Raw genomic sequence first — 25,855 nt, 5'->3', positions numbered from 1 at the left:
GGCTTTGTCAAACGGGAACGCATATATAAACGCGAACGATCACGTGTGGGCGGGTATTTCTGTCCAGTTAACACGTGATCCTTGTGACATACATGTGCAAGTGGACAGTGTCGCCCTCTCGTGTATGGATATGTAGTCGGTTTTTTCGACTCTCTCGATTTCGTTCTATTTCTGTCTGTCTGTTTGTCTGTATGTCCGTTTCTCTCCGGAGTCTCTCACTGTCAGAAAATGGGTATCGAAGGTGAGAATTAGTTAAACGAAATGGGATCTGCTTACGCATGGTTCATAGCAGGGAGCAGGAAATATAGATGGATTCATTCGTACATTTCGAACCAGAATAACCGATTGCAGATGACACGCACATGATGGTCATATCATGTTCAAGATAGCGATCGATTTGGATTTTCTGGGCAGTTCGTTTCTATGCATTCAGTTCCGATTTGTCTATCAATGAAGACAGAAAGGCCTAGTATTATATTAAACGATCTCTCTCCTCTTCATCGTCATTGTTATAGAAAATTTAATGACTTACGATTATATTTGTCGTTTGTGCAAATGTGTTAACAAAATGAATTTCATTTTATGCCATGTTACCCTGCCTTGAACGATCTTGGGCATCAATAAATTCTACAATGATAATTATCATGGACAACCACTGTCTCTGTTTCCATTTCCCTACTATGTCATCAAGGAAATCACTGTAAAAAGATTTTGTTATTTACCTGTACAAAGCAATCAAAATCCGCAGTTTAAAATATAAATAATATGTGTTTCTGGGAAATCACTGTAAAAAGATTTTGTTATTTACCCGGCTGTACAAAGCAATCAAAATCCGCAGTTGAAAATGTAGTTAATATTATGTGTTTCTAAATTTGTAGTTAAAGTTTATCGGATATTGACCTGAAATGCGACAGCTTGAATTGTAATGTGTGTTCACTGCATCTCCTTCATCAGTGGGGAGCTACTACGGCCTATACTGAATTAAAAAAGAAAACGTTCATTCGTTCGTTCTCTGTCTGTCTGTCTGTTCGACTCAGTGTCTCTCTCTTTCTCTCAACAACGAACAAACGAATGTAGGCACACACAGTTCAAAATTAACATTGTTCTGACCTTGTCTCAGATACTGCCTTTGTCTTGAGCAACAAGAAGACTCGGGCTGACGACACTCTGGCTGCCTATAGTTATCAACAATTATTCAATGCACACACACACACACACACACACACACACACACACACACACACAATGTATATATGCGCATGCACACACACAAACACTTCGTTTACCATAAACAACTGGAATAGATGTACAGGCTGCTTTGCCATCGTGACAACTTTCACCTCTGTTCCATGAAGATTAAGACAAGCCACGAACGTTTCGATTGTTCGAATTCTAAATCTGGACATGTGCAGCTTATTCGGTCAGGCAGTTTCGTGACTTGACTTTAGGGGTTAACTGTATCGACCAAGCTGTGACGAATTTGTTTTCAGGTATAACTGTGTACACAGACTGTGACAAATAGGGTTGTTTCCTTTTTCCCACACACACACACACACACACACACATCCGTGTCTGTCACACACACACACACACACACACATCCGTGTCTGTCACACACACACACACACACACAAACACACATCAGTGTCTGTCACACACACACACACACACACACACACACACACACACACACACATCGTCTAATATCACTGATAGTAAAAAGACGCTTAAGTAAAGAACGAACGAACGAACACACACATCCGTGTCTGTGTCTGTCACACACACACACACACACACACTGACACAGGTGTTTGCTTTAGATACCTCCTAGTACTATCTGCGCAGTCGTCAGTGCACCTGCATACAGCACTGACAACACTGATACTCTCTTGCACATCTTTTCATTTATCTCTTTCATGTCACTGTTTCTTTTCGTTTCGTCTGATAACATGTTTCAGTGAAAAGACACCATCAAACTGAAGACTACGGCTTCAACTGCTGCCGCTTCTACTTGTGCCATTAGAACTACGACAACAACTACTACTGCTGCTGCTTCTACTAGTACTATTACTGAGAACTACGACAACAACAACAACTGCTACTACTCAGTACTACTACTACTGTTGCTGCTGTTGTTGTTTCTGCTGCTACTGACTACTACTACTATAATGCACAGTGGTTGTACGGTGCATATCAGACCAAGGACAGATGAGCTTCAGTACAATCACATGGTGTAATAGTTGAAGATTACAATCAAATGCACTGCGTGGACAACCAAATTTATGTGACAATGAACAGTCCCGAAAGTGAATCTACTCCCCGCCTCCTGCTCACACAGACTGGGGGTCATGTGACTGTCAAGACAGCAAAACGAACTTGATCATGTGCAACACTCGCCAACCAGTCGGCCCCCCACACAGGTTCATTGCGTCACTGGTGACGTGTTCAATTTACCTCTACTTGATCCTGTTTCACACAAGCTGCAACACATGTGATTGTGCAGATAATCTCGTCGACTCCAGTCACGGGCTTACCGCAGTCAATTATCGCGACACATAGGCGTCAAAATTATTTTCTGCAGACATATTTTCTGTTCGGATTTATCAAGTCTCAGTCACACACTCGTAAGTCGGTTGCTGTCAACGGCGGATTCCTTTACCTAATTTATTCTTTGGACGTGCCAAACACGACTGAGGGTTTGCAAGTTGAACACTGAACAGTGTTTATGTTTTTGCATGGATACTGTAGAATTTTGCATCTCTCTCTCTCTCTCTCTCTCTCTCTCTCTCTCACGTTGCATGCTACATTATACTGTGACTCCTGTTGTTATAGGCCAGAGGCCTGACAGTTAGAACACACACACACACACAGACGCGCGCGCGCGCGCGCGCGCACACACACACACACACACATATGCACTCGCACGCACATGGCCGTCGCTACATACTGTCACCTGACCGCTAAACTGCATAGGTCAGTATCTGAACATCCTCCCCCAAGGCACAAATGATGTGGAAAAAAACTCGTCCGACAGTTCCCAGCTGCTGAGGGCATGGGGCAGCAGCTGTCACACACACAGCGGACACAGATACACACTCACTGTGACACCGATACACACCGACAGACACACAGATACCAACACGCACACATATACACAGACACCGACACACGGCCGGCACACACACACACACACACACACACACACTGACACACACACACTGACACACGCACGCACGCGCTTGCTTGCTTGCTTGCTTTCTCTGGCTATCTCATCAGTTGTCACATAATCGGTTGTGTATCGGAAACCAACTCATTGACAGCAGTACTGTATTGATTCAGCAAATCAGTCTCCGTCCCAAAGATCCTTCTTTTCCAGAAAATCGGATAGTAAGCCAATCAGTTTCTCAAAGACAAATTCATAGGCGCCGGGAGGTTGAGGGAGGGAGGGGGAGGGAGGAGGATCAGTCAAGGAGAAGGGAGATCATGTCGAGGATGGGTGGGAGGGGCGGGGGAGCGGGCATGAGGGGGGAGGGGGTGGGGGGGGGGCAGAGGAGATGGCGGGGGAGGGTAGGGAGGGAAGGTAGAGAGGAGGGAGGTACGATCTGCTTTTTGACACTATATACTACCAAGCTGCTTCAAGTGCTTGTTGACGATGTCCTCAAAACGTAATCACTTCGTAGAATACGGTTCTTCTTCTTCTTCTTCTCAGTCTTCGTCAGTGACCCCGACCTGAAGTAGATTCAACCAGACTGAACCGGTTGTGGGGAAAAAAACAGCCTCAACACCAGACCGAGATCTTCAAGGCCACCCTCGTCCCAAGCGATTTAAAACAGCCTCGAGCCCCTAAGCGTGCAGCAGTGCAAAGCAAGCTCGTCTCCTCTGCACCTGGTCTGGTCGTCTGCAGCGGGCCCCTGCTGTTGGTCTGCCGTGAGCGTCAAGAAGTGAGGTCGGTCAGCTGTCCTTTCAGCTTCAGTGACTCTCGGTAAGTTTGACTAATGTTTAATGCGATCGATCTGAAAAGCAATAGTGCTCTCTCTCTCCGAGTCTTGTACTATACTGCCACCTATCAGCGTTGCTTTGTATTGAAATACACACCTGTTTCCACTTGAATGAGTAGAATTTAGCGGCCGTGCAACACAGACTGGCTGCCCTGGTTCGGTTGGGTTCACAGCAGGGCCCACCGAGTTTCCGTTCGTGTTCAAAGTCTGCTTTGCAAACGAACAAGGGATGCGTGTGAAAGGGACGGACACACACACACACACACACATATACACACACACACATGCACACAACAGTGACACAATTGATCGCTTTTTCCCCTCGCGTCATGTGCCTGTTCTTTGTGCGCTGTGTGTTGGACTGGAGTGTGTTGATCAAAATTAATGACAGTGGTGAGTTTTGGGGGAAGTGACGGTGCTCAGGAGTTGAAAGTATTGACAGGGCTCTCAGTGGTGGCATTCAGATCCCCGACGATGGATTCTCTGATTATTTCCTTTATATAACTGAACAATAGTCTACGTTCCCCAGTAGCCCAGTCTTTCCATTTACTCCACCCCCGGGCCGTCCCTTTCTTCCTTTCTGTTATTTGAGCCAGGGAAAAATTCAGTTTCAGTTTCAGTAGCTCAAGGAGGCGTCACTGCGTTCGGACAAACCATATACGCTACACCACATCTGCCATGCAGATGCCTGACCAGCAGCGTAACCCAACGCGCTTAGTCAGGCCTTGAGAGAAAAAAACCCCCCAAAAAACCCCCAAACCCCCCAAAAAAACACACACAAAAACCCCCCCACAAAAAACGGGGGAATAAATAATAGATAAGCTTACATAAATAAATAAATAAATGAATAATAATTATAATATAGAAAAAGGTAGTAGTAATAATAATAGTAATACTAATAAAATGATAATAATAAAAAAGAAAAAAAAAGACAACAATGGTGATAAATAAGCGAATAAATGTAAAATATGAAGACACACATTCACACATACACCCAGGGAAAGAGACAAGCAGTACTGAACAAGAAACCGATCCGTGTATTTCTTTCATTCTTTAGATGGGTCTTGATAAGATAAAAGCATATGATTTGAATCCCTGCTGCTTGCACTACCCATCAGCAAGCCATAAAACCGACTGGTAGGTATAAATCTCCATTACTGTTGAGCGTAACGACAGCATGCTTTGGCCTATATCGGTATTCCTTATTTGTTTTGTTCTTTGTTTAATTGTTATATGTTCAGCTGCTTTCTGTATCATTTGTTTTTTTAAGTAAAGTTTTGTTTTATCTTTCATTACTTCCCAAATACCTGTTTGACAGACTCCAACGAATTCAGAATAACGCTGCCAGACTCATTTGCAGAGCTTCTAAATTTGACCATGTTTCTCCTCTCCTTCAGTCTCTCCACTGGTTGCCTGTTTCTGATCGAATAGACTATAAGCTATCCACTCTGACCTTTTCTGCAGTCAACGGATCTGGCCCCAAGTATCTTTCTGAACTCATCCATATCTATACCCCGTCTCGCCAGCTCCGTTCTTCCTCTGATACTCGACTTCTCAGGATACCTCACGTCAGAAGTAAGACCTATGGACACAGATCGTTTTCTTTTCAATCGCCAAAGACGTGGAACAAGCTCCCTGATAACCTCCGTCACTCTGATTCCCTCGCATCTTTTAAATCTCGTCTCAAAACTCACCTTTTCCCTCAGCAATAAGTTCAATTGTGGCAGGTCCACAACTACGTGCATGTATATGAATGTGTATTGTGTGTGCGTGTGTTTATGTAAGTTTGTGCCTGCCTATGTGTGCGTATTTGTTAGGGTAGCTGTTAGATACACATGTATGTTAAAATGTATGTATGCAGTGTGTGTGTGTGTGTGTGCGTGCGTGCGTGTGTGTGTGCGCGTACGTGCGTGCGTGCGCGCGTGTGTGTGTGTGTGGTCACATTTTGGTGTGTGTATGTAACATAGATATAATGTTTTATGTTATCAAAAGCGTTTTTGTAAAGCACCTAGAGCAGATTTCTGGATAGTGTGCTATATAAGTATCCATTATTATTATTATTATTATTACTGTCTTCCCTTGTGTATATTGATCGTATCAATTGGTGGGGCCTGGCCACTGCCCTTTTTAAGTTCGTGATAGGCGAGCTACTAAAACTGGTGCGAGTGAATGGACTTGGTCTGAATTCTGAGTGTGTCACACACACACACACACACACACACACACACACACACACACACACACACACACACAGAGGGTGGGGTGGGGTGGGGGTGGGGGTGGGGGCGTGGCTATATTTTCATTGTCAAAACGATTCTGCATGTCGTGCTGTTCCGCTGATTGTTCGTTATCTGTTAGACCAAAATGATGTTTGTGTAAATCGATTCATCAGACGACTGAATATTTTCATATATCGTAGGGCCTAGCTATATTTCCTACAACTGGGAATAATGAATCATATGGACAGAGGTACTCGAGAACTGGCGACGATATGTACCGATTTCAGGAAAACCAACGACTCGCCAGCATCGGATCAGAAATAATAAGAACATAAAAAAAAACAATGCTAGATTAGAACACGACATAACCATACCAACTGGTGTTTTTTGTCTCAGGCCAGTGCAGCAGAACACGTGGCAACCACCCCGTACCCCGGAGCCCTGCCACACTTCGTCAGACCTAGTAGCTGACTTCAGACCTCCACCATGTCGGCAGCCGAAGTGTCTCAACCCCTCACCCTCAACGACCCTTCCGAGTTCCGTCCGGAGGTCAGAGACGCCAGCAAGTTCCGCGACTTCCGCATCCACAACGTCCCGGAGCACGTAGTGAACACCTATGATCTGATGCACACCAACCAGACCCTGGACTTCGTCAAGGGCCGCATGGAGTACTGGGGCCGGCTGGACCATGCAGAACTGACCATCATGGATGCCCTGGAAAAGCTGAACGGACTGGTGGACGAGAGCGACCCTGACATCGACCTGCCCAACTCCTTCCACGCCTTCCAGACGGCCGAGGGCATCCGCAAGAACCACCCTGACAAGGAGTGGCTGCAGGTGACGGGGCTGATCCACGACGTGGGCAAACTGATGGCGCTGTGGGGGGAGCCCCAGTGGTGCGTGGTGGGGGACACCTTCCCCGTGGGATGCCGCCCCGACCCCAGCATCGTGTTCGGAGTGGAGAGCTTCTCCAAGAACCCGGACATGAAGGACCCCAAGCTGAACACCCGCCTGGGCATCTACGAGGAGAACTGCGGCCTGGACAAAGTGTACATGTCCTGGGGTCACGACGAGTACCTGTACCGTGTCCTCCTGGCCAACACCCACAGCCTGCCCGAAGAAGCCCTGTACATCATCCGTTTTCATTCCTTCTATCCCTGGCACACGAGCAACGCGTACACCTACCTCTGCAACAACAAGGATGAGGAGATGCTGACCTGGGTCAGAGAGTTCAACCAGTTCGATCTGTACACCAAGGCACCTGATCTTCCCGACGTCGACAGTCTGCACGACTATTACGAAGGACTCCTGAAGAAATACGTGCCAGGAAAGCTTAGGTGGTAGATCCATCAGAGACACACGTGAAAAAGAAATGAAGATACTGAGGTAGTGTAACAGGGTGGGTTGGGGCTACTGGATGCACGTTATCTCCCTTAAAAAAATTGTTATTTTACCAGAATGATGCTTGCACTTTTCTATTCGAGAATACTCGGATAAAAACACGCAAATTGACATTATCAATGCCGTCGTTGGATCACGCACAAAATTAACGTTGTGAGACTGGATACTACACATGTCCACGTTGTTTGTATTAGCCAAGATGCTTTATTTGGTCGTTGGGTTGTGTATCGCCAGCTTTTCTGATTTGCAAATTACAAAAACAGGATTCAGGCGATTTTTGCCTCACGTTCCCTGTCTCTGTACAGTTTATTCACGTGATATTCTGCAACAATAGGAGTAGCTATCGGTCTGGTGTGTGTGTGTGTGTGTGTGTGTGTGTGTGTGTGTGTGTGTGTGTGTGTGTGTGTGTGTGTGTGTGTACTAGTAATTTGATATCAGCTGATCCGATCTTGAGTTTGCAGCCGAAATTTGTGTTGCAATGCTTCAAGTTTTCGGGTTGGGGGTTATTGCCATTTCGTTTTTGTGTAAAAAAAAAAAAAAAAAAAAAAAAAAAATCTTGCAGTTTCAGTGTGAATTTCTGAGAGAGAGAGAGAGAGAGAGAGAGAGAGAGAGAGAGAGAGAGAGAGTTTATCTTTTTCGCTGTGTGTGGGTGTGGGTGTGGGTGTGATCGCATATATGTGTATCAATGAGCACCTGCGCGAGTTCTTGCATGCTCTGGCATGTGCATGTATTTTCAGGTTGAATGCGTTATCATAACCAGCACAGAAACATAGGAAAAGAACCCTATGTCAGTAAACTACCTTTGATGCGAAAAGAAGAGGGTCTCCATAAGGCCTTGGATACATAGCATCGTATATTATTTGTGTCTTGGACACAGGGGCATAGACGGTACAGCCAAGGACACAAAAGGTCTCCGACACAGTACCTTGGCCACTGAGGGTTTTGGCCACAGAGGGCTTTGGCCACAGAGGGTTTTAGCCACAGAGGGCCTTGGCCACAGAGGGTTTTGGCCTCAGAGGGCCTTGGCAACAGAGGGTTTTGGCCACAGAGGGTTGTGCCACATAGGGCCTTGGCCACAGAGGGTTTTTGTCACAGAGGGCCTTGGCCACAGAGGGTTTTGGCCACAGAGGGTTTTGCCACAGAGGGTCTTGGCCACAAATGGCCTTGGTCATGAGTTTTGGCCACAGAGGGTTTTGCCACAGAGGGTTTTGCCACAGAGGGCCTTGGCCACAGATGGCCTTGGCCACAGAGGGTTTTGGCCACAGAGAGTTTTGGCTACTTAGGGCCTTGGTCACAGAGGACCTTGGCTACGGAGGGTTTTGGCCACAGGGGGTTTTGGCGACAGAGGGCCTTGGCAACAGACAGTCTTGGCAACAGAAGGTTTTGGCCACTTAGGGCCTTGGCCACAGAGGGCCTTGGCAACAGAGGGTTTTGGCGACAGAGGGCATTGGCAACAGTCTTGGCGACAGAAGGTTTTGGCCACTTAGGACCTTGGCCACAGAGGGCCTTGGCTACAGAGGGCCTTGGCAACAGAGGGTTTTGGCCGCAGAGGGCCTTGGCCACAGAGGGTTTGGTCACAGAAGGTCTTGGACAAAGAGGATTTTAAACACAGAGGACCTTAAAAACTGAGGGTTGTGGATACATGGAGTTTTGGACATGGAAGACTGCGGCCACAGAGAGCCCGGATATATACAGTACAGGACACATAATTATGATCCTGGGTACAAAGGGCCTATATCCTTGGATGCAAAGTGCCTTTGACATATTGGGCTTGGCTACAGCGGACTTTGTACATATAAGATTTTGGACACAGACGGCCTTCGACATAAAGGTCATACAGGATGCAGGGGACCTGAGACACCGCGGGCTTTGGGCACACTGGGAGTTTGGCCACATGGGCTTTGTATACAAACGGCCTCAGAAACAGAGACTTTGGGCAAAGGGCCTTGGACACACAAGGTCGTGGCACAGAGGGCTTAGGAACTTGGGGTTTTGGACACAGTGGGGCCTCAGATACAGGGCTTTGGACACGGAGGATTTTGGCCATAGAGGTGCTCAGACACAGAGAGTTTGGAACACAGAGGGCATTAGAAACTGACGGTTTTGATCACCGACAATGGGTCTTAAACACAGAGGGCCTTAAACACAAAGGGCTTTAGAAACAGGGGGCATTAGAAACTGAGGGTTTTGGTCACCAATAAAGGGTCTTAAACACAGAAGGTCTTAAACACAGCGGGCATTAGAAACTGAGGGTTTTGGTCACCGACAAAGGGTCTTAAACACAGAGGGCTTTAGAAACAGGGTTTTGGACACAGATGATTTTGGACACAGAGGGCCTTAGAAACAGAGGGTATGGGACACAGTGGGGTTTGGCCACGGATCATTTTAGACATATAGAGGGCCTTAGAAACTGAAGGTTTAGGACACAGGGGGAGAAGAGACAGAGAGTCTTGGCAGCACAGAGCCTGGAAACAGACAACACTGTGCACACAGTGTCTTTGGCACAAAGGGCCTGAGACACATATATACTTGGATGCACAGGGCCTTGGACACATACAGCTTTAGATACAGAGGGTCTTTGCCTCAGAGTACTTTGGACACAGAGTGTCATGGACATTTTGAACACTGGATATATGGGATAATGATCTGGATACTTTTATAGCGCCTGTCTTCAGTCAGAGACCAAGCTCTAAGCACTTTACAAACACAGGGTCATTAGCCGACTGACGGCTGCCATTGCAGTGGACGCTCATCATTCGTTTCCTCCGTCATTCAATCAGATTTCAGGCACGCACACATACACACTCAGACATACATGTAACATTTTACGTGTATAATAATTTTCTCATTTACCCCGCCATATAGGCACCCATACTCCGTTTTCGGGGGTGTGCATCAGTCCTGGGTTTATCCTTGTTTCTATAACCCACCGAACGCTGACATGGATTACAGGATCTTTAACGTGTGTATTTGATCTTCTGCGTGCGTATACACACGAAAGGGGTAGTTCAGGCACAAGCAGGTCTGCATATATATGTTGACGTGGGAGATCGGAAAAATCTCCACCCTTTACCCATGCACCAGGCGCGTTATCGAGATTCGAACCTGAGACCCTCAGATTTGAAGTCCAACGCTTTAAACACGTGGCTATTGCGCCCGTCGCCCGATAAGGGACACAGGTGGTCTTGGACACAGACGGCATTAGACCTCTCCAGTGGGTCTTCGACAGAGGGGGCCGTGGACACAAAAGGCCATGAACACAGAAGGCATTGGATATAGTGAGCTCTGGACACAGATGACCTTAACTGGGCACAGTAGCTTTGATTGAACACTCAGGGCTTATGATACAGAGGGATTCAGATATTCAGTGGCTCTTGAATACAGAGGACATTGGATGCATGGGCCTTGGACTAAAAAAAAAAAGAAAAGAAAAAAAGACACCCACACACCCAACACCTACTAGTAGCCCCACACAAGCACATCTGTACAGACATTGAAACAGAAGCAGAATCACACACACACACACACACACACACACACACACACACACACACACACACACACACACGTTGGCACACACACACACACACACACCATATGCCCCCCACACCCCTCCGCTCCACACACACACACACACACTACTCACACCCCCACACCTAGCCCCACACAAGCAGATCCGACTCCATATACAAGCGCGCGCGTACACACACACACACATACTCACTGAAATGATCAGGAAAGAAACTGATGCATTACATCGAGGATATCTAAGGAAACTTAAAACTAAGGGCGATTTAACTCACTCAGTGCGGCCAGTCCTCTCTTCTCCTCTACACAGACCCTTCGGATGTCCAGTGGGTGTCTGAATGACCCAACCTTTAGCTTCCGTCGTCAGAATTGTGGTATTCTTTGTCAACATTCACCTCTTCAGTATAAGAGCCTTCCGCTTGCAATATTTTGATGATGGTAACTGGGGTGAAACGCTGTTAACGTCGTCTCTTTCGCCGTTCGTATGGAGAGAGTTAAAACAGAGATGTCATCAAAACAGAGATGACATCAAAACCGACTTCTCATATCAGAAAGGGTCTTTGGAAAACATTGTTTCAGATGAGATGACGATAAACCGAGGTCCTGTGTGCAGCCTGCACTCAGAGCATTGTAGCGCCTACAGAAGAACCCATGGCAAAAACTGAAAGGTTGTCCCAATAGACACAATTCTGTAGAAATAAATCTGTCAGCTGTGACTGGCAAAGAAGTAATACAACGCAACAGAATATGCATTATACAAGCATTCCCAAGACAACTGACTTACAGAGAGTTCGCAGAAAGACTCATTAAGTGCCCCGGGCCCCACCCCCTCCTCTGTGTAAGCATGTGTATGCATGTCAGTGACTGTATACATCATGTACATAAGTCTCCCCCATCCCGGCCATTGATAAAAATCATAGTTTCATTAATTTCTTTTTTTTTCTTTGTCTAAATTTCTGTCTGCCCCGAGGCCCCTACCTCTCTTACCCATACGCTTCTCCTGCAATGTTCTCCCATTATTGCTATGTATGTAGTGAATAAAAAAAAAAAAAAAAAAGAAAGAAAGAAAGAAAGAAAAAAAAAAAAAAGCTATTGCCTTCCAATGAATTCCGGGCACCGATATTGAAGACTTTCACTGAGTGACAGGAACTCACCATAAGTATGAAAGTGGAGCGAGAATTGACACTGAGACAACTGTGGGAGCAGGGCATGAAATGTCACACAAATAGGACCAGTTTTGATGACGAATGATGACTACGAGGCCAGGTTGACGCTGGATATTATAACATTGTATGAAAAAAGCAGACAGTACACCCGGCGCCCTGGCGAAGCTGGACAATATACTCATTTGTATTCGTGATAAAATTGACACCTGATAAATTCGATGACACAATGAATTAAGTGGCTCCCCAGCGGGGTTGGACAAAAAGCTCATTCAGTTGAATTCGTGATAAAAATTGACACCTGATAAACTGACACAATGAATTAAGAAGAAAAATAAATTCTAAAAAAAGGATCAAAACAGATATGAATAATGGTAAGATCGCTTTAACTTGCATTTTTGTCGTCAAACTGAGTACTGGAATTTAGGATACTTAAGTTGAAAAGATCCTGGTAGACGACTACGAGGTGATCTTATACAGATGTTTAAAATTTTCCACGGTTATGATGATGTTGATTTGCACTCTTTGTTTTCCTATGCACCTGTAAATATCACTAGAAACTCTGAAGGAAAATTGTTTGTAATGCATGCCAGAACTAATAAGCGCAAATTCTCATTTTTTTCAGAGTCGTTAACCCCTGGAATGCACTACCTCAATCAGTTAAATTTGCAAAATCTGTGAATGAGTTCAAGAACCTGATTGACAAACTGTCCCAGCTAGAACTATTTTATGGCTATGATGAGTAGAAACCCCATTAGGCACGACCGACCTACACAAAAACAATCAATACCAAAACCAAGAGGGAACAAATATTAGACCTCGCGGTCTAGGTGTAACCAGACACCGTCCCTACTACTACTGCTACAACTACTTAGGACTACTACTATAAACTTATTTTGCTTTTTTCTGCAACTGTGGTTCCGGTCTTGATCAAGAGAAAACAACTCATACTGCTTCCGGTTTTGAAGGCAACCGCGTTGAGATTTAGCGCACACGTGTTGGTAAGTGTTCAGTTATTTTATAATTTTACTTTCCTCTAATTACTTATATTGCTTAGACACTGTATTTAGATTAATCTAACTTTATTTAAAAAAATCCCTAAGTCCAGGAGCTACTTCAAGATAAATTTTCGTTGCGTTTTGGGGCGAGCTTTCACCATCGTCATTCTGTTAGCTGATGAACGCTATCACATAGAAGAGAAACTGAGTGAGAAAGCTATTGTTATGAGTGAAATGAAAGTAAGAAGATGTCAGCATTTTAGTGACTAAATGGTTTTGTAATCTGACGGTACGAAGCCATGGCAGTGTTTGAAATGCGACATTTATTGGAAAGTTTAGAATTGATAAGGGGATCGTTGAACAGATCAGCACAACCTCAAGCATAATTATTTTCCAGGACTCCCCAGTTCTCAGGGGCTAAGTTGATTTGAAGGAAAAAGTCAGATTTTTGTCAGAAGAAATTAACTGTGAATAAAATCAACATGGAAATCAGTGTGTAGTATCTCTGAAATCTTAAGCGTGTTTGAGACTCACACTGTGTCAGTGTGTGTGTGTGTGTGTGTGTGTGTGTGTGTGTGTGTTTTGTAGTGCCATGATGTCTATAAAATTCTGGCTACAGTGATTGATTTATTTTATTATTTTTGTCATGTACAGTTGAGTGATTTTTCTCATATCTTGAATGATTTATCATTTTATGCCACCAGAGCAGGTGATCAGTGACACACTATATCAAGGACAAGTCCTAAGTAACCGTACATTAATAATGCATGTGTATATATTTGTATTGCAGTGTTATGTATGTACGTGTGTGTATGTATGTATGACTATGTATGTATGTGTATCATATATATATTTTTTATATGTATAATATATATATATATATATATATATATATATATATATATATATATATACTCTTGGTCCTGTACTAGCTATCATCATATTACTGTGTGCATTTCTAATAGTTGACTCTGAGAGAGAGATCTTGGGCTACAAGTCACAGCACATTCTTTGTGCTAGCAACTGAAAGCCGTATTAACTAATTTAAGACAAAATACTGAAAACATACAGAAAGTGAAAGTGCAATGTAAAAGAAACAAAACACAAAAAGAAAGTTTTGTGTCCTCTGACTTTAATACTTATACTTCTAGAGATATGTCTGGAAAAGTCTGTTATAAAACATACTTAATAGGTAATCTATTTTGCCTTCTTTTTTGAAATTTTGATTTTTGGATTGTACTGGACTATGTGTCATTTTCACTCAATTATTCCTCATTTATGTCATGTTGAAGGAGCTTATCTTCTTTTGTAGCTTAGTGTTTTACTAATTCTACTACTTTAAAGATAAAATATAATTTGTCACTTTTGCTTATTGTACCATAGTACATGAAGATGTACCTATGACAGATGCTGACAAGTCTGCTGGTGACTGTTGCAGCAGTGTTTGGTGGCTGGTCTTTCCATGGCAGTCTGGTAGTTTTTCTCTGTACCTGTTATAATTGACTGTCTTGTTCATTATATTGTTGTGACTTAAGGAGTGAGGACAGATTTTTCATTTACACAGTATTTTTGCATGGGGTTGTGGTTTCCCTTCCTCAGTCTGGGAAGATTTGATAAAGTTGAAAAAAATGTAAACAAAAACTTCAGGGCCAAGTGAACAGAGAAACTCAGAAAGCAAGGTGAAAATATGTGTGAAATAAGATACATGCTGATAAATGTTTTCCATGGTTCTGTTTGCAGGACACAATGGCAGACAGTAAAAGAGGGAAAAAGAGGAAGGCAGGGGGGGATCAAGCAGGTGACACAGCACCAAACAAGAAGAGAAGACAGAAACTGAGCAAAGATGATGATCAGCGGATGACAGTGCCAGCAGGCTGGAAAGAGCCCAAGTTCACCAAGGATGACAACCCACATGGCATGCTTGCTGAAAGTTCGTTTGCTGTCATGTTCCCCAAGTACCGGGAAAAATACCTAAAGGAGAGGTGGCCTGTGGTGAAAAAGAAATTAGGGGAACTGAATCTGAGAGCAGAGCTTGACCTTGCCATGGGTACAATGACTGTCTACACCACAAGGAAGACATGGGACCCCTATGCCATCCTCAATGCTCGTGACGGCATCAAGTTGCTCGCACGTAGTGTGCCTCTGGAGCAGGCCTTGCGAGTGCTGGAGGATGGTGTCGCGTGTGATGTTATCAAGATCCGGAACTTGGTGAGCAATGATGCTCGATTCATCAGACGGCGACAGCGCCTGATTGGCCCTGACGGATCAACACTGAAGGCGATGGAGATCATCACAAACTGCTACATTCTGGTGCAGGGAGGAACCGTGTCAGCTGTGGGGCCTTACAAAGGACTGAAAGAAGTTCGTAAAATTGTGGAAGACTGTATGAAGAACATTCATCCCATCTACACCATCAGAATCATCATGCTCAAACATGAGCTGGAGAAAGATCAGATTCTGAAACATGAAAGCTGGGATCGGTTCATCCCCAAGTGGAAGAACAGAAATGTGAAACGAAAGGTTCCATTGAAGGTCAAGAGAAAGAAGAAGGAGTATACACCATTCCCCCCTCCTCAGCTGGAGAGGAAGGAGGACAGAGAGCTTGCCACAGGGGAGTACTTCCTCAAGCAGTCAGAGAAGAAAGGCAAAAAGAAGGACAAAGAGAAGTCCCAGAAGAAAAAGGAAGAGAAAGAGCGGCAGAAGAGACTGTCTTTTATCCCACCGAAAGAAAAATAGAGGTGTTTGGTGATAAAGATTACATTGTGCTTGGTGGTTTTGAGAACAGATAATGAGATATACTGGTATTATAAGCAATGTTTGTTTTGTTGTTCAAGAGGAATATTGTTGTACATTTATGATTTCTGTGGTTCATCACGTTATTCATGTCATGTTTCACTCATGAGTTGTCACACACTTGTCCTTACTATGAAGTTAACTTATGACAAATATTTTTCAAGTAAGGAGGAACATAATAACTCTGTTCTGTTGACTGGGAAGACAGACATATCAACATAGATAACAAACCCTTCTGTGAGGGCCACGGGGGATCCATTGGATCTCCCATAAGGAATGGAGAGGGTTATTTGAGTTGTTATGAAAAGGGAACTTAGACTTAGAGGTCTTGGCAATGGAAGTGAGGTGACTGATCACTTTTTGCCCCCATGTTACCTGATTTAGAGACCAACATTACAGTTCAGTTTTGTCCCCAACCTCCACAGGTAAATGAACACAATCTTGTGACTTCCCCAAGCTGTTTGCAACCACTGAACCAGTGATGAGTAACTAAAAGTTTTAAAGCTACTACGTAATGAACTAAAACTATGAAGTAAAACAAAGTGGAGAAGGATACCAAATATTGAAAAAGTTTAAAAGAAGGTAATGAATATGAATCTTTCCCTCCAAAGACATGGCCGTGGAACAAGCTCCCTGATAACCTCCGTCATTCTGATTCCCTCGCATCTTTTAAATCTCGTCTCAAAACTCGCCTTTTCCCTCAGCAATAAGTTCAGTTGTGGCGGGTCCACTTTGCGTATGCAGTGTGTGTGTGTGTGTGTGTGTGTGTGTAGTAGTCACATTTTGATGTGTGTATGTAACATTGATGTAATGTTTTATGTTAACAAAAGCGCTTTTGTAAAGCACCTAGAGCAGATTTATGGATAGTGTGCTATATAATTATCCATTATTATTATTTTATTATTACTAACAGATATACATGGACTGATGGTGTTCCATAAACGTAAAGTATGCAGAAGAGAAATGAATATATATACTGTCACTGCAATCTTCGAGTGGTCAGTTTTATGATCTGTATTATGATTGTCAAAAATTACAATTTACACTGAACAGAGTTGCAGAAGATTTATAGATAAACTAATCTTGTCATTTTAGTGAGTGACTTTACAATACTCAGACACCACACATACACTAAAGCCCATAGACACACAGTCACATAGATATTGCTAGCTTAGAATTTATCATTTATTGTGAAGGTGTGTTGAACTGGGAGATAAGGTTGTTTTGCCTTGTGTCATATGCAGTAACAGAGTAAGTATGGTAAGATGCTTGCATTTTGCATGTTTTGCTGTTGGTGATTTTTTTATTTATTTTTTATTAGTATTTGAAAAAAAGAAAAGAAGTTGATCCACTGAGCACAAACATGGTTTCTGGAGTAAGACTAAGTTGGAATTTACTGCTACTTTTTGTGCTAGTAGTTTTTTTCTCTCCATTAATTGATGCACTAGTGACCACATTTCTTTGCATGTCTTTGATGTCAGTTCATGCTGAAGTGTTTCAGTGGAATCAGTGAACTACAAATATCACATCATGGTTTCAGTTCTCTATAAAGCATACTTAAATGCACTGGTATTAGAAGGCATTTTCATTTATTGAACCAGATCAAGTATTGAATTGGTTTTATATTAGGTGTGTGCCTCCAGCCTTGCACTAGCTGAAGATGTTCTTTACAATTCCAATATAATTAAAATTGATTTTAGATCCTAAATGCATTTATGTCTTTGATGTTTTCTGAATTTGTCTTTGTATAGATATTTGTTAAATGCAATTAAAAAAAAGAAAAGAACCCACCAGTCTCACGTGTGCAACCATACCCTCAGTTTCTCTACATTTTATTTTTCAAACTCATTAATTGTGGGTGCAAATGAACACAGTTGTGATATATTTCATCATGCATGCCCAAGATACACATATGTTTGTAATAATTTGATAATTAAATGATTATAAAGATGACAATATTAATTTTCATTATAATCTGCTGAGATTTACTTTCCAAATACTATAGTCACTAGTGTAAGTAAAATTCTGCACAGAAGATGTGTATGTGAAACGTTACTTGCATTTTTGTGCATTTAAAAAGAAAGTTTAAAAAATGAAAAGTGTGTCTGACAGAAAACCTTGGGAGCAACACAGCAGGGTATGTCTGGATTCAAGAAACTGTTTTCGCTGCTGTCGGTTCTGTATTTGTTTGTATGTTTTTTGTCACAACAGATTTTTCTATGTGAAATTGGGGGTGCTCTTCCTGGGGATAATGTTTCGACACTGTATGTTTTTTCCCCATTTTTCAACATAATTTTGCCAGGGATAACCCCTTTCTTGCCATGGGTTCTTTTGCTTTGTGCATGCTGTGCACTGGACCTCTGTTTATCATCTCATCTGAATGACTAGCATCCAGGCCACACACTCATGGAGAGGGGATGAAAATGATGGGGAGTGTGAGATTTGATCAATTGCCCTCTGATTCTCTTGCTTCTTAGGCAGACGTGTTATCACTAGGCCACCACTCTACTAAATATAACATTATGACGTACACCAGTTCAGAGCCGTGCCTTGAAAGCTGAATACCTAAACTGTACTGTCATCTGTCAAAGAGAATGCTGTGATAAAAAACAACTGATATGTGATACCAAATGCTGCAGACAGCTCAATGTGGGTTAAAAGCTTTCCTTGATCAAGGACTAACATCATATCATTCAGTTTTTGTTTGTATTGTCATTTGTATGATATGGTATTGGTTTTTTTTGGTTTTTTTTATCACAACAGAATTTTCTGTGTGAATTTTGGGTTATTCACCCCCCCCCCCCCTCACTTCCTCCTGGAGAGAGAGAGCACATCGCCACAGTGCACCTCTATTCTTTTTTTGTTTGTTTGTTTGTTTTGTTCCTTTCATGTTTGAATGTGTATTTATTTTAACTATCAAAAGTACAGAACCCATCTGGGCAACTGAAAGAAGTTAATGTTGACCCCTGGGAAAAGATTGAAGAAAGCTGTTTTTGTATGTGTTTGCACACATCAAATCTAGAATGAGGCACACACACTCTCTCTCTGTGAGGTAACAGATATATACAGCTGTGGTAAAGCACTGTTTTACTGAAATTAATACAACAGTAGAAGCAAAAACAACTGAAATAACTGCAATACAAAGCAACAATACATAGGTAGATAATGAAACAAATATTAACATTTTTCTTCCTTATTATGAACACTTTATCACTTCGTAATGGAAAATTCAATCATATTTGTAAAAACTTCACACCATTTGCCTTAATACAAATGACCTTGGTGGTAATATTTTTTGTTCCAAAATATGATTTTGTTGCACTTTGAAATTGTGTGCCAACTGTAAAAGCATGAATTTATAATTCACATGCTGTTTTGAATTTTAGTTAGTTTACCACAACTGCTTTCCACTGCTTGAACATTTGTATTTTTCCACAAATCCATAGACAGAAACTGCTTTCCACTGCTTGAATATTTGTCTTTTTACACAACTTCATAGACAGAAACATTTTGATTCCTTTTATGAAAAGAACACCAAGGTCATTCTATGGGAGAAATTAAGCAGTACTTGGGGCGGAAAAAAACATAAAAGCACACACCATGGCAGCTGCATGAAAGAAAAATGACATCAACACTCAATATAGAATATCCCTGCTTGGAAGGATATCCTTTTGTACCACTGACAAAATCCTCTGTGAAGAAAGCCAAGCCAAAACTGAAAGGATAACAATCCTTTTGTACCACTGACAAAATCCTCTGTGAAGAAAGCCAAGCCAAAACTGAAAGGATAACAATTAACATGTAAATCTGTCTCCTCACCTTCTCCAAAACTTAGAAACAATCTTCATTAATGCATGTTCTTACCATGCCTAACATACATGCATTCTAACCCATGATTGGCTCTGTTGTTTCCATCAAAACAGAGCCAGTCTTAACCTTCTTGAAACTTCTGCTCATAAGCACATTATCTTAACATGTCCAACAAAGGATGGAAACATAAATTCTTATAACTTTAATTCATGAAACTTAATCCTTCATCCATGTTACTTGGTTAGATATTCAATCATAAAAAAACATACTAAGAAGAGCATATAAAGAAATATGCTACATTTAAAACTGTTAATTAAGTAGCTGTTTGCATAATATAAAGAATAATTTGCAAAATGAACTGAGTCCAGTACGAAAAAAACAAACACTTTGTAAATCGCATATTTGTTTCAATATCACAAATGGACTCCAAAAAATTAAATCATTCTGTTTATATGCTTTTAAAGGGTCATTTTATTTTATTTATACATCAATACAAATCAAATAACACAATCTATGATGAAACAACATAACTATAGTACATGTAAAAGCAGAAATATTTCACATTTTTAGTTTCTGCCACAAAGTTTGTTAAAGACATTCACTGTTTCCTAGACATGATGCATCAAGTCTCCACAAAAACTCTATGTCACAATGCCACACAAAATTGGAGTCTGCAAGTGCCAGCTATTGTTTCAAAACCATTTGCTGTTAAAAATAATCATGCCTTCTGCTTAAAATGTTTAACCATAAACTCAATGAACAACTGCAAATCTGCACACAGGAATAATTCTTGTTCCTAATGTACACAGCATTATACATCAAAAAATGTAATCTAAATAGAAAAATACCAAGCTTTATGTGACACTAAACTCTGGAACTGCATCAAAACAAAGCAACACTTGCTGTCCCTTTACATTCGCCCTCGTCTGTTTCTTGTGTTCTCTGTAACTCCTTCTCATCCCTTTCCTTTCCTGAACTGTACTCTATATCTTTCTGTCTGTCACTCACTGATTTCATTTGCCTGAAGAAGAACCCGTGGTTCGATATGTCTCTTCGATTATTATTTATGTCAAACCTTTACCAAGATTCTTTTAGAGTACCTCTTACTGCATAAAACATCAGTAAATTACTCTAAAAATTCTTGTATTCACCAAACGTAATTGACATATCAAATCTCCAAGTTCTTCTTTATCCTAAACTGAAACCAGCTAAACGTTTGCTGTTCCATGAAAGTATGAATGTTTTCTTTTAACACAAGTGAAAACAGACATATAAAACAAATAGACAGTCAACATATATAGATACAATGCACCATGTGCCAACAAATATATCTATGAAATAATGCAGTCAAATGATTGAATATCCCTTCATGAAATACCCATACAAAGGATATCCCTTTTTTTTCTCCAAAAGAGAAATTTCCCCTTAAAAGAGTCTCTGAAATACATCAACCCATAGCATGAGAATAAAGTTAAACAAATAATCTGTCACCATCATCATGTCTGACAAATGCTTTCCTTGTACCGCCAAGATTTGTTTGAATGCATTTGTCAGACACATTGAAGTCCATAATGAAATAGGGCACTAGGAGTATAATGCTATTATCAACGAAACGACATACAGAATTCTATACAATCATAATGACATGGATAAGAGCAATCTTTATCAACACATTATAAATCACGCATGTCTTTGTAGTGGTCTCTGTTCTGTTTATTCTGTATCTGTAAATGTAAAACAGAAAACTACAGTCACTGAAGAACCATAGACTGTTGATGTTCGTGTGTTGATAAATATTGTGGTGAATGAAAAAAACCCAAACACTGACCCTTATGAACATAACATCAAGAAAAAACCTTTTTAAACATCCCCTCAAGAGAAAAAGAACACCTCTTGAAAACATGTACCATATTTTACGGACCATGAGGCAATATTTTCCCCCCCTAAAAACCCATGTGCCTGATACAGTGCACTTAATGTATGGGTAAAATCTATCAAAATGTAACGAGTCAATATCATACTGAGGTCTAACTCTAAACCCAGAAATATGATATTTGTGTTTATAAAAAGAAAATACACCTTCCAGATCAACAAAAGCACATGTTGCAACATGTGAAGCTAGTTTTGATGATGAGGTCAACGTCGACTTCACTGAAGGTGCTAACATGATGCAAACTGTTGTCACCCCATCAATCCACTTCTGCTCCCACATTTGTAAGTGATTCGCAGGAGTCAGAATTTTCTGGATTATCAGCGGATGAAAGAATAAAACTTTGTATCTTTGAACTTTGTCACTTTTGTTTATCTTTTTGATGCGCCTCTCATGACATGCTGCACCTTAAAGCATTATTAAAATCAGTTTTGTTTCAAAATTTGGAGTGTGCATCTTCTAATCCAAAGTGCCTTGTAGTCAGAAAAATATGGTAACAAAAAGAGGATATCTATATTAACCACAAAAAACCAACACACACACACACGTGCGCACACACACAAAGAATATAAGAACTGCAATATGTGTAAAATATCTCAGAAGACAATATCTACATGATCAACATCATCTGAACTCCCAGTATTTTACATCTCCTCTTTCCACCACAAAAGAAATTTTTCTCGGACAAAGGTAAAGTCAATGAACCTTTTCTTCCCATTATATTCAAGAACCAGACTCATTTCCAAAAGCCATTCAGGTAACCCTGGCACTGTTCCAACAACAAATGCTATGTCAAGAAAGCTCTGGTTAACTTCTTGCAAATTCTTGTTACTCTTCAAGTGTCCTCAATATTCATCAAATCTCCTCTTCAGCTTCAGTCACCTTGTGATTCAGAATGGAAAGTGACATGTCCAACCTTCCCATTTTTGTTGCTGTTGTTGCCAGATTTTAACTGAAATCAGTGTATCAAACCAAAATGAAGTACAGTAACTTCAACTCCTAGAAGAGTGGCAGTCAGCTCGTCCCATCAGCTAGCACACTGGTAAACAAAAGTGACACAAAGAAATAAACGAAAGTGCATCAAAGGAATCAACCCAGACAAATCCCCAGTCTAATCTGGAATATCTAGGTTTGTTTCCTGGTAGATTGGTGGATTTTAATACTTTTATTTTCCTGTGTGCGAGCAGAACTGGGAAGCACTAAGTGGCACTGATATGAAGATATGTTCCTTGTAGAAGAGAAAGTTACTGTACACTTTTTAAAAATTTTAAAGTCAGTAAAACTTTATGTCAAAATGCATATATCAACAAGGACCAATCATTTTCTGTGCACTGTCACCATGCTCTTGGCACTCACAATTATCCCCACTTTTTTTCTTCCTATTTCAACACTGTTCGTCAATCTCTACACCAGACTGCATCAAACGTAACACTTGGCGATGTATGGCAAAATGTCACAAATCCTGCTTAGTCACTGCTCTCTGAAACTCCTGAGAGTGTCATTTCAGATTACTCATCAAATGTACTGTGTATGGCAAACCTGTCACAAACCCTGCTTTGTCACTGAAACTCCTGAGAGTGTCATTGTATATTCCTCATATTCCTCATCAAATGTACTTGTTAGTCATAAGCATCATCATGCAATATGTTACATATATATACCCTCATGCACTATATTGTGTCTGCCACAAATTCTCCTCACCCAGTGGACTTCCTCTTGTCCACTTTTGTCATATCACGACATTACTCTGCAACAGTGCTCTTGTTTTGCCTTACCTTGCTCACTTTCAAATATACCCACCAGAATACATCTTTCTTCTTCAGTTGTTGTGTCGACTTTTTAAAGTCCATCATATATTGTGTGCTTTTGGCTGTGGTTCAGAAACTCACGTGTTGATTCCAGGGAAAGACAGAAGCTTTTGCTCAGCCAACACTTTGAAGACCTCAAAAACCCAAAGGTTGTGTGAACACAAAAACATCTCTTGCCTAAAAACCTGCTGAATGCTGTATCTCAGTCTCTGTCCTTCAGCAGCATTCTTCACTGTCGATCACAAAAGAAAGGCCTTAAATGTCTCATGAAAACTTGTGTGACATAAAACCAGGTTGGTTTGACTGGAATTTTCCAGCTCATTCAGTAGATAAGGTGTGAAGACCAGACAAGATGCTGTAAAATCTCACAGTTCACAAAGTCAACACAGAAAAAAAGCATTTTCCATCTACTCTCTAATTAACACTTAGTATACAACACATTCAAAATTGAGAAAGATACGAGCATTTGTTAAACCACAAATAGTGAGTGAAGAACAAAAACAGGACAACAATCAATAATAAGAAAAAAAAGAAGAAGAAATATCAAATCTGACAGGTAGAGAAAACTCAGACTGCTGCTGTTCCGCAGGATAGCCGTGATAATCTTATGATCTTCTGCTGGTGAAGAATCTGCACTCATTGAATCCCAATTTGTTCAAACAGTTCACAAGTCCAGCCAGCCCTGCAAGCCCACAACACCAAGCACTCAAGTAGACCATGCCGGCAGTGGATTGATGGGAGTTCCAGACACACTCCGCGCCCACCGCCTGACTCTAATCCTGGCTTGCTGCAGATCGTTAACTTCGTCTCTCTGCAACACCTTCCTGGTAGAAGCAATCGCACTATAAAAAATGTTTTTAAACAGTTCACAAGTATTTGCCTTTGGTGCTGTTGAACATACAGTTGGGCTTTAAGGAAACTGCTCCTAAAAAGTATCTTCTCTTTTCTCAGATGGACACCCGCTCCTACAGAGTATGAGATCAATCAGTAGATTACCACACCAGCCTATCATAAAGAATCAAAAGCTATCATGTTGCAGAAATAAATTCACAGACACACACACAAAAAAAACAACAACCCTATAAACAAACAAAAAACCCCTTGCCTATGACATGCAAGAAACTGATGTATGGTACCAGGATTTTTGAGGACAGTGTTGTGTAGTTCTGGTGTTTCTTTTGTTAAAAAAAAACAACAAAAAAACAGACAAAAAGGAGTGCAATGCTTTTTTTGATCAATCTTGATGATGTCCAAAGCCTGACAAGTCAATCTTCTGAAAATATTTTTAGACTGCGTGAGTTTTAAAACCAAACTGGCAACAAAGAAATGACAGTTTAAGGAAATGAACCAATGAATGATGTTGTTTTCTTGTGTGGGATACTCCTGAATGCAGAATTTCATCAGGCTGTATTTATAGTCGTTCCAATCGCTTTGAACACAAACTGAAGATACTGGGAAAAAAAAAGAAAAAAAGAAGAAAACACCCAAAAATGCAGAAAATGAAAAGAAAAAACAAAAAACAAAAAAAGACCACCCCTCCCCTCCCCGCCAAGAAAAAGAAGAATAAAGACCACCATCACTTAAAAGAGAATGCAAAGCTGTTAAGAGATAGCAACAAAAAAAGCAATACAAAAAAGAGAAGAAAATTAACACCTCCCCCAAGGAATGACAGAAGACGATGACAAAGTAGAAGTAAAAATAGCCCCCCCCCCTCCCCAAAACAAAAGGAGATGGATGTATCTTCAGGGTGTTCAGATGATTGAGAAAGACATCAGGCCTTGTGTCCCTCCTCCAAACCCACAGCTCTGATGTGGGAGAATCCCTTGGCCAGCCCAAGCAATGCAAGTGAACGTCACAGAGGAACAAACAAACAGGTGCTCATGCACCTCTCACACCAACACACACTGGGTGCTTGTGCACCCTTCAGACAAACACACACTGGTATGTGCTGGTTCATGGCTACAGCAGTAGTACCATGGGGCGTTCCTCTCTGACGTTCACTGGTCTCTTGTGACATGTGCACTGGTCCTGCAGCAAGATGGTACACATGCACTTGTAGCCAGACACACGGCAGGTCACGTGTCTGGGTCTGGTGATGTGTGCTGTTCTCTCTGATGGGAACCTAGAGAGAAGATAAAGGACTTCTTTAAACATGGTTCTCATTGTTCACCTCTCATCTGTGTGAGGGATGGAGGGTGGGGGAGGAG

General features: G+C 41.6%; 3 protein-coding genes across 5 annotated transcripts in view; 2 read left to right on the top strand and 1 right to left on the bottom strand.

The window, feature by feature from the left end:
- Positions 1 to 3,824: 3,824 nt before the first annotated feature.
- LOC143285750 (inositol oxygenase-like) lies at positions 3,825 to 7,892 on the top strand. Its single transcript, XM_076593168.1, has 2 exons — positions 3,825 to 3,982; positions 6,614 to 7,892. Exon 2 carries the CDS (start codon positions 6,704 to 6,706, stop codon positions 7,559 to 7,561), a length of 858 nt encoding a protein of 285 aa, XP_076449283.1. The 5' UTR covers positions 3,825 to 3,982; positions 6,614 to 6,703; the 3' UTR covers positions 7,562 to 7,892.
- A 5,368-nt stretch (positions 7,893 to 13,260) lies between these two features.
- Positions 13,261 to 25,770, top strand: LOC143285726 (KRR1 small subunit processome component homolog). Its single transcript, XM_076593136.1, has 2 exons — positions 13,261 to 13,310; positions 15,048 to 25,770. The coding sequence occupies exon 2, from the start codon at positions 15,054 to 15,056 to the stop codon at positions 16,041 to 16,043; it is 990 nt and encodes a 329-aa protein (XP_076449251.1). The 5' UTR covers positions 13,261 to 13,310; positions 15,048 to 15,053; the 3' UTR covers positions 16,044 to 25,770.
- Positions 24,835 to 25,855, bottom strand: part of LOC143285705 (uncharacterized) — a 44,739-nt gene continuing 43,718 nt past the window's right edge. For all 3 annotated transcript variants that reach the window (XM_076593114.1, XM_076593125.1, XM_076593117.1), the window contains exon 18: positions 24,835 to 25,770. The gene's annotated coding sequence lies outside the window, so the exon portion shown is untranslated. The remainder of the gene's footprint in view (positions 25,771 to 25,855) is intronic.

This window comes from Babylonia areolata, chromosome 1, assembly GCF_041734735.1.
Source record: "Babylonia areolata isolate BAREFJ2019XMU chromosome 1, ASM4173473v1, whole genome shotgun sequence".
NCBI lineage: Eukaryota > Metazoa > Mollusca > Gastropoda > Neogastropoda > Buccinidae > Babylonia > Babylonia areolata.
This window is presented reverse-complemented; position numbering and strand designations above follow the sequence as displayed.